This window comes from Labrus mixtus, chromosome 13, assembly GCF_963584025.1.
Source record: "Labrus mixtus chromosome 13, fLabMix1.1, whole genome shotgun sequence".
In the NCBI taxonomy this organism is placed as follows: Eukaryota; Metazoa; Chordata; class Actinopteri; order Labriformes; family Labridae; genus Labrus; species Labrus mixtus.
This window is the reverse complement of record NC_083624.1, coordinates 24666465-24676366: the sequence shown is the minus strand read 5'-3', so window position 1 is coordinate 24676366 and position 9902 is coordinate 24666465. Positions and strand designations below refer to the sequence as shown.

Below are 9902 nucleotides of genomic sequence, written 5' to 3'. Positions count from 1 at the left end.
AAAATGATTAGTTCCTTGAAGAATTTATTTGATTGTTTACCTGATTTTGCAGTCGCTTTAAAAAATAAAAAGTTCAAGTGAAAGTTGGGATGTTTTGTGTCTCTTTTTGTGTGTTATACATTACACATCAACAGTAAGCGGGAGGGACAAACACTCCAATAAAAATCACAAAAACACACATTTAGTTGGTGAGAAGTTATGAATACAGCCTCTGATTGGTCAGAGGACTCAACACAATAAACAAGGACGTGGATAAGTGGAAAACTAATGTTCTCTTCATTTCTCCATAAAATATTTTGCCTTCAGAAACATTAGATTAGCTCTGTTTGGATGGAGTTCTTCACTGTTTCATAAGTGAACTCATATATTTAGATTGTTTTGGTGGTAAAGTATCACTTTTTGTATGTCTCTTAGTTATAGTTTTCATAAAAGCCATTTGCAGGTTTCTTCCAGACCCACACACGTGCTTTCATACTTTCTTCATGTGCTTTGCAATTTTGTGTGAAACAAATAAACTAAATGTAAAAAGATTAAACTTACTTAGGTTTCACATGGAGGTGCTGCGTCAACAGTAGCAGAAGAGGTATTAAGGTTTAAGATAAAGAATAAAACAATATATAAATGATACTTCAATGAATAAAAGTCCGGCAACCCAAATCGACAGGCAAGTGTTCTGTGGGATTTTTTTTCTGATACAATAATTTGTGTCCAGGCCAAATCTCTTTAAAAAGAAATAAAAGGGAAAAATCTCAGCTCATGTGGGTGAATGTGTGGTGTTGATAGAGGCCCTAAACAGGACTTCTAACAACTTTGAGGCTATGGTAACAAAAACTATTCTGTAGTTTTGAGGCTAACTTTGCATTCACGCAGTAATGCTAAATACAAACTATAAATTAGTTTTTAGTGAATCAAGGTGATCGAGGTGATCACTCACTGTTCAATTTCCTGCTCTCCCTCGGGGTCGACCCTTCAGACAGCGGTCAGCTGCTGGTCCTACTGTACCACGAGTGTCATGTGACCTTTACATGATCACAGAGTCTTATCCAAGAAGAAAGAACATTTCCAGCAGGTTTCTGGAATTTCACCTGCAGAGAAATTAAAAACTAAGATGAGTCTGTGAGCCAATGAAAAAGATGCCTCTCTCTCTCTCACACACACACACACACACACGCACACACACACGCACACACACGCACGCGCATGCACGCACACACGCACACACACACACACACACACACACACACAATCACAAGGTTGCACGCCCACACACTAAAAATTGGTAATGCCAGCTGACATTTCTTCAAACAAAGTTAAAAATACAATCTCAGGAAATAACTTCTGTGTGATTAAAACCAACTCCTCACTTTCAAATGACTGTCAATTAATTGTGCATATAAATGGGAAGTTAATTATTCTTCAGTAAAACGGCCAATTAAACTGCTAATTGTGTTTTCATTCCAAATTCTAAATGGTAAGTGGATAACAGAAACACGGTGTGACCATGCAGCATGCAGCCATGCATGTTTTTAGACACACTGAGTGTGTTATGCAGAGGTGTGTCACATATACTGTAAGTAAACATGCACACGCTGGTCAGATGAGCTCAGCACACACTGAGAGGGTTTTATGCAAAAATATAAGCCTCCTGTACACTATGTCAGCTAAAGATGGTGGTCAAGATTTCTACAACTTCTAGGACAAAATTACTTTTACTACATTATTTTGCTTCTGCTTATTCACAGTGCATTGAGGGAAATTTGTAAATTACATATGCTGCCACCTGAAACTGAGTGGGTGTGACCACACAGCCTTAATGGGGTTGGGTTAATTAAAAGGTTAATTGTAAGAAGCAGGAGCTGCTGGATGGCTGGTGAACAATAGTGTCCTCTAGAGGTGAGTGTTACCATGATATACAGTTTTCTCTCCTCTCTGTCCTTGTTTGCACTGAGTACAGGCCATGCAGTGAAAAAGCTGCTCTAAGACTGACGGCTGATCTGTGTCTCCTACAATAATCACACACCAAGCTGCATGCACATCTCTTGACACATCTTGGTGCACCCTATTTTCGCATGCTCTCTGCTCACTTTTGGCTTGCAGTCCAGGCAAAAATGCATCAAAAAAAAAAAAAAAAAAAATCAGGCCAACTTTGATTGGCCACAAGGTGCTTGTGTAAGATTACACTGAGATCGGTTATTCCATCGCTGCAGAACAATAAGGCCCAGAGATTATTTTGGCCACTGCGTCGACTTGAGCGTATTTCTGCGTCACTCTCCATTCTTGCCTGCTCCTATCACGTTTCCCTCTCTGGGGACTAAATTGGTCCCCTTATGACAACTGGCTACCGGCCCACTAATTACCCCCCCCCCCCCCCCCCTCCTCCTCCTTTCACATACACTGTAGTAGCTCTATGAATAGGAAGCCCACCCCGTAAACCCCACCCCATGCATGAGGTCTAAATTTGGAACACAATTGAAATACAGAATTCCTGTAAGAAGATAACAAAGGATAATATTGACCCTCGCTTCATTAGACCTTTTTCATGCAAGTGTAGTGAGTCTGTCATAGGAGCCTTATTGTGACATAACTGTGCCTAGATGTGCCAATGTACACTCATCTGTGTATTATTGCACACTATGATACAATAAATGATCCCAATAATAGTGAGAAAGGATACTTATAACAATGAGCTGTGTTTTCTAAATTTGACTAAAAATGCACAAGTAAAAACACTTTATGTTTACCTTCTACTGCGTGGAAGTTTTATTTTATTGCATTTTCTGATATAAAACTAGTTGTAATCATAATTGGTGTTAATTTGTTGAAATACACAAAATAAAATTAAGGTTTAAATTATTACAAACACAATTTATTAACATTTGCATAAACAACCACAGCTAGTCATAGCCTATATTCACTGTGAGATAAATAGACTGGAAACCTAGCAGTTAGGTTAATATCAGCCCAAAACACGCGTGACTTAAGCCCCCCTGCAAACACAAAGGTGTGTGTGTGGAGTGAGCACAGAAGGGTTTACCCTCCACTACATTTCTGCTAATGTCCATGTGGGAAGCAACATAGAACACATACCACAAGACAAACATACTCACCAGAAGAATTGGGGCTTGAGAAGGCTCCCCAGCGGATTGGTCTGTGGCGGTGTCGACGCCGATTACGTCACGCTGTGAAACACGTGGGGCACGGTATCCAGAGCTCACATAAACAAAGCCACATTGGCCAGACTGGGTTAGTCGAAGCTCGTGTCGCTGTCAGTGCGAGGAGTCACACGGTTTGCCTGCTCAGCTGCCCGCCCGCCTGCCTGGTATTGTTGGGTACCTACGCTCATGATTTGGAGCTTTTACACAAATTGATGAATCCCCCCTGCATGCTTATCGCATGGATTGAAAGCCACGATCCTGATGTGAAAGAGGTAAGATTCACTCATCTCTTTCTTTATTGTTTAATCCGTGTCTGCGCTTTATTTGCACAGCATTCCACGGGACTTTGGATGTTTTTACTTGGGAGTATTTTCTCACTGTTGAACTAACTTTCTGTATATCTGGGTCTGACTGGTCAGATGTTTGGCTGTTTCTTTTATTTCACGTTTTTTTTTTCTCCAAAGCTTTCTAGACAAGTTGCCACTAATGTTAAATGCGCGAAGTTTGTCAGTTCATCAACTCAACACTTTATTAGGTCAAAATAAAAGATGAATTATCTGCATTTGTCTGTTGCCATTCAACATTTGAGGACATTTTTCCGAAGCGCCGTGCGTAAAAAGAAATGTGTTGGTGCGCAGTCGTGTGGGTGAAACCAGACTTCCTCTTGATCGTTGGGCCAGTTTTTGTAATGTTTTCTTTTATGATATAGTAAATGTAAAAGTGATGTGTTTTATCAGGGGAAGAACCAGAACAGATCCGCTTTCTTGAATCCTGACAGCCATACAACTCCTGACATCACCCATTTCAAGTGTCACCGAAAAACTGTCAGAAGACTTGAGGTATGATGGAAAATTATTTACAATTTAAAAAAACATGTTATGCCTGCGTGTTGTTTTGTTGTGAAATTACTCATGACTATAGCGCTGTAATTTTTTTTATCTAGAATTTAAAAAATTCTCAAAAACGGTGAAACTTTTGGGAACATTTGTGAGATCTCCTCTGATGTGTTTTCCCCGCTTGATTTCAGCCATGCCCTGCGTCCAGGCTCAGTATGGATCATCACCTCAAGGAGCGAGTCCTGCCTCCCAGAGTTACAGCTACCACACCGCAGGAGAATACAGCTGCGACTTCTTAACACCCGAGTTTGTGAAGTTTAGCATGGACTTGACCAATACTGAGATCACAGCCACTACTTCTCTGCCGAGTTTCAGTACATTCATGGACAACTATAACACCGGTTACGACGTCAAACCGCCCTGTCTGTATCAAATGCCGCACTCTGGAGAACAGTCTTCCATCAAGGTGGAGGACGTCCAGATGCACAGCTACCATCAGCAGGGTCACCTGCCGCCTCAATCAGAAGAGATGTTGGCCCACTCTGGGCCTATGTACTTCAAACCGTCCTCTCCGCACGCGCCGAGCACGCCAAACTTCCAGGTTCAGCCTAATCACATGTGGGAGGACCCGGGCTCCCTCCACAGTTTCCACCAGAACTATGTCACTTCTCACATGATAGACCAGCGCAAGAACCCAGTGTCGAGGCTTTCGCTCTTTTCCTTCAAGCAGTCCCCGCCCGGCACGCCCGTTTCCAGCTGTCAGATGCGCTTTGACGGGCCGCTGCACGTCATGAACCACGACAACTCCGGCGTGCACCGCGGCCTGGACGCTCAGAGTTTTGCGGTGCCGAGCGCCCTCCGGAAACAGGCGGGTCTGGCCTTCCCGCACTCCCTGCAGCTCGGCCACGCGCACCAGCTGGTGGACAGCCAAGTGCCATCGCCCCCGTCCCGAGGATCTCCGTCAAACGAGGGTCTGTGCGCGGTGTGTGGGGACAACGCAGCATGCCAGCATTATGGAGTGAGGACCTGCGAGGGCTGCAAAGGATTTTTCAAGGTGGGATGACATGACAGCGAGCATGAATCAATGTCACTGTAATTACCTCTAAGATATTTTTGATTTGATTTTTACGGTGCGTGCGAGCTTCAAGACAGTCTCATTACTTGAAAAATAAAATGTATTTCAATCAGATGTTTAATGCAGGCTGCACTAAAACCATAAGGGAGGTGCGCGCCTAAAATAACTTTATATGATAGTCATGTAGTTCATCTCAAAGGAATAAGAAAAATGTGAAAGAGCAGGAGCGTGTATTTGCAGACTGTATATTCCCTCTTGCTGCTTCTTGCGCTCAAACAGGAGATGAGAGATAGTATATCCTTTTCATTTTATTATTTTTTGTTGGTGTATGTGTATGTGAAGGATCAGTTCAGAGTCAGTGTTATGCATGTTATACAGCCTTGGCAACAGGCCTATACCGACTGACATTATGCTTTTCTCTCTTTTTCCATGCAGCGCACTGTTCAGAAAAATGCCAAATACGTTTGTTTAGCGAATAAAAACTGTCCTGTTGACAAACGCCGAAGAAACCGGTGCCAGTTCTGTCGCTTCCAAAAGTGTATTGTCGTCGGAATGGTGAGAGAAGGTACGTGTAGGCCATGCCTTAATTTATTTTGGAACAGAACTTTACATTCTGATGCACACATAATCATGTGCGTAAAACAGTGTTTGATTGTTAATTCAAACTTATTTTAATTCGGCCTATTTACGCACAACAACAGAGGTGTGTTTTTAATAAATTAGATGTCGTATTGTTTTGCTCATTACAGTTGTCCGGACAGATAATCTTAAAGGTCGGAGAGGACGGCTGCCATCCAAACCCAAAAGTCCCCAGGAGCCATCCCCTCCCTCGCCGCCGGTGAGCCTCATAAGCGCTCTTGTTAGGGCTCACGTGGACTCCAACCCCTCCATGTCTGCTTTGGACTACTCCAGGGTAAGTAAAGAACCTCTTTACAAGAAATATAAGAGGCACAAAGAGCACTTAAAAAGAGGAATAGTTTGAAGTGAGAGGGGAGAAAAGAATGAAGAATAAGATTGACGGCCTTTTTAATTTAGTCTTGCGTTTAGGTAACAATTTACTGCCTGGAAAGTTTTCTCTAACACATCGCTGGATTCCTAACTTTGTCTGGCTTTTAATGTGGCATATTTTTTTCCTAAGTAAATTGCGTTGAAATAGAGGAGTTAATAAAAGGAAGACATGAATTTAATAGTAGAAAAGCGCTCTCTCCCTCTTGGAAATGGCCATTTGCAATTTCACGGATTATATATTTTAAAGGACCTCATTAAGCCGCTGTTTAAATTAAATTCCAGTTCCAGGCTAACCCTGACTACCAAATGACTGGAGACAACACTCAGCACATCCAGCAGTTCTATGATCTCCTGACGGGCTCCATGGAGATCATCCGGGGCTGGGCGGAGAAGATCCCCAGCTTCTCTGATCTACCGAAACAAGATCAAGATCTCCTCTTTGAATCCGCCTTCCTGGAACTTTTCGTTCTGCGGCTGGCATACAGGTGAGCTGCGTAATTATTAAACCAAACAAACCGAGCTTTAGATAATAATCAGCTCCTCCTTCAAGCTTCATTGCTTTGGGTTTTATTAGCTGCCTTATAATAAGAAGGCTCTTAAATCCCCATTTATTGCCGTGCGTAATTAACGGCGTTTTCTTATTAATTGCAGGTCCAACCCGGTGGAAGGCAAACTTATTTTTTGTAATGGAGTGGTGTTACACAGGCTACAGTGCGTCCGTGGATTTGGAGAGTGGGTGGACTCCATCGCGGAGTTTTCTTCCAACTTGCAGAGCATGAACATAGACATATCAGCTTTCTCCTGCATCGCAGCTCTGGCCATGGTAACAGGTGCGTAAAAGCCGCTGCCACTGTCCTCTTTCAAAATTCTCCCTGCGTTAAAAAAAAGGAAAAAGTTCAGGCATTTGTAATAATTTAGATGTCTTTTCCTTATGTTTCAGAGCGACACGGACTCAAGGAACCGAAGAGAGTCGAGGACCTCCAAAACAAGATAGTCAACTGCCTCAAAGATCAAGTAACATTCAATGGCGGTGGATTGAATCGTCCCAACTACTTGTCAAAACTCTTGGGAAAGCTCCCTGAACTGCGCACGCTATGTACCCAAGGTCTGCAGCGTATCTTTTACCTTAAACTAGAAGATCTAGTCCCTCCGCCAGCAATAATTGACAAACTTTTCCTCGACACCCTGCCTTTCTGAGTCCGACTCGCTGGAGAGACCTCAAAGAACTTCCAAAAGACTGTTTGAGTCAGAATTTGTAATATTATTTCTGAATATCTGCAAGACACGTATAGGCACATAGTACAGAATATGAGTAAAGATTCATTGAAATAAAAAAGAATACCGAGAAGAAGAGGCAGAAAGTTGAAGAAATGTTGGCCTTTTTTTTTTTTTTAATTCCTTGAAATAGTTCCCTTGAGTGACAAACAAGTGAATAATCCCGGGGGATTTCTCCCGCAAATTATCAACACACTAAATCCGGTTTTGCAATCCCTACCTGTTTATTTCACATCAGCTCCACTGATTCAGCATCCTCAGCTGTAATATATCCCATTTATATATAAGAACACACAGTGCACACACACACACACACACAGTGTATATTACGATAGATTATGTGATGCCTCCAATGCATCGGTTTATAACACGTGTACAAAGTTTGTTACAATGAAAAGATTGAATTCTCTTTTCTTTCCTGACTCGTGCCTATGTGTTTCTGACAGGATCCCAAACAGTATCCAGAAAAGACAACGCATGTTCTCCTTTCTTTTCTTTTCTTTCAGTTTCCTTTTCTTTTATAGGCACTTGCTGAGGTGATGTCTATATATAATATATACCGGACACTATGTAGTCTGCTAGATTTGATACAGATTCGTAGTTATGGCACTCCTTTTATGTATGACGCATATGTGGAAAATATCTCATGTGTATAGAAAAATGAGGGACCCATGGTGTTTGTAAAACTGTCAGACATTCCTTGTTTGTATGTGCTGTAAGTATTGTTGCTGTTGAATATAAACGTTTCTATATATTTATTATTTCTATTGCCAAGAGCTACACTAAGCATGGTGCAATTTAAAAACGATTTCAAACCCATCCAAGTTCATGCTGAGCACGTTGTCTATGTTTTTATGTCTTAGAAACGTCGTAGTTTTGATTTCACACGTTTTGGAAAAATTGGATAAAGTCCATCTTATTTAAAGAGGTTCATGAGAGTGTGATGTAGGCCCACATTCTGACATCATGATGTACTTACGACTTCTGTAACGCATTTGGTGCCCGATTCAAAAACTTTAGAGAGAAAGAAATATTTAATGTTTACAAATAAAACTTTTAAATCAATTCTTTGCTAAATAATTTCTCTGAAATTGGTTTCCTTTTTTTTTTTTTTTTTAATTCAGACCTGGCTCATAGGAAATAGTTGCTTTGGCCCGGGATAGAAAAATATAATTTTGGAATTCAAACTTTCCCGTAATTACCTGAAGTGTTGAGACCAGCACCGGCAGACAATAATAAGGAACAACGTTAGGAGATTATTATATAAGGTACCTTTTATAAACTTTAAAGAATTACTAAAGAACGGACAGGCCTACTCGTGTAACAAGTTTCAATTCTCTCCCTTTATTTGAAAATGTAATCGTTTATGTAAGGCCTTCATTGCGCGGATATTGCACTCATCCTTGAAGTTTTATAATCGTATTCTTTTAGAAAATATTCAATACATCATGTATGTTTGAATATTTGAGTTGTATTTGAATACATGGAAAACAAATCTTTCACAAAAACATCCCGGACTGTCAGAAGCTCTTTATTTATTCCGTCTATGTATTCGACAAAGGAAAAGGCTTCAGATTAAATAAACTGAAAACCTCTTTATTCCCAGATTCGAAATTTAAAAAAAGATATTTTAAGCGAACATTTTCAAAAAAGGAGTAAGCTAAGGCATTGTTAAATTCAGTTAAACCCCAGGAGGCTCTTTGGTGGTGCGGCTGTTGATGTAGCCTAAATGAAAGTTTGGGGTTACCTTTCTTAAATTTGGTTTTCAACCTTCATGTGTGTGATGCTTTAAAGTCTTCATTCTCCTTCCTTAAACTCCTTGAACACAGACTTTAACCTGTGTTAGTTACACAGCCGACAAGTCCGAACAGAACCAGAACCTAATGTTTTAGTTTCCCCACAGAATAAAAGACCGACAGACTACAACCAGAAGTTATAAAAAAGAATGAAACATATTTGATAAGCGCAGCTGAAAGGAAAACATTTCTTTTTGAAGGTTATTTTGGGTGCGCACAGGTGGCACACATTGTGTATTGTGCGTCACATCGCTGCGCCTGTCTGTGTAATTCGAATTAAAAAAGAAACCCCGATAACAGACATGTATATTGTCCTCTATTTAAAAAAAGCAACATAATTGTTTAATAATAATCCTGTTCCCGTAATACCGTCAACCATACGCACAGCCCCCGGGAGAGTCTTCTTAGTTACCACAGGTAAAAAGTCCGCCTGTTTATCCTTTAATCCTGTCCACAAATAAAATCAGCGCACTTTGGTGTGTATTAATAGAAAATAAAACCAAGCGGCAGTGATTGGCCTGCGCGCTGTCACAAAGCCTTCCCGTTAGTCTGTCAGAGCAGAGAAGTGACGCAAGGCTCTGAGGCATGTCTGCGACTTATCCTCCCCGATTCCACATTTATCACAGGATCGAGATGAAGGGAACAGCTTATTTTGAGAGATATTAGCAGCAGGCAATAAATTGTCTAAATAATTAGATCGTCAGTGTAAAGTGCTAATTCCAAGGCAAATTGGGATTAGATTCAGAACCAGTTTGCT

At 41.0% G+C, this 9902-nt stretch overlaps 1 protein-coding gene across 1 annotated transcript; it reads left to right on the top strand.

Annotated features, from left to right (window-relative positions):
* The first annotated feature begins 3215 nt into the window (after positions 1-3215).
* nr4a2a (nuclear receptor subfamily 4, group A, member 2a) lies at positions 3216-8806 on the top strand. The gene is made up of 8 exons (XM_061054330.1): positions 3216-3427; positions 3893-3994; positions 4183-5045; positions 5502-5631; positions 5816-5979; positions 6357-6559; positions 6726-6904; positions 7015-8806. Exons 3-8 carry the CDS (start codon positions 4185-4187, stop codon positions 7269-7271), a joined length of 1794 nt encoding a protein of 597 aa, XP_060910313.1. The 5' UTR covers positions 3216-3427; positions 3893-3994; positions 4183-4184; the 3' UTR covers positions 7272-8806.
* The last annotated feature ends 1096 nt before the right edge of the window (positions 8807-9902 follow it).

What these genes read in the sequence shown, in the direction of transcription:
- nr4a2a (XM_061054330.1), top strand. Translation starts at nt 4,185, where the DNA reads ATGCCCTGCGTCCAGGCTCAGTATGGATCATCACCTCAAGGAGCGAGT. An exon ending in CGTCGGAATGGTGAGAGAAG is followed by an intron (nt 5,632 to 5,815) that starts GTACGTGTAGGC and finishes TGCTCATTACAG; the next exon opens with TTGTCCGGACAGATAATCTT. An exon ending in CTGCTTTGGACTACTCCAGG is followed by an intron (nt 5,980 to 6,356) that starts GTAAGTAAAGAA and finishes ATTAAATTCCAG; the next exon opens with TTCCAGGCTAACCCTGACTA.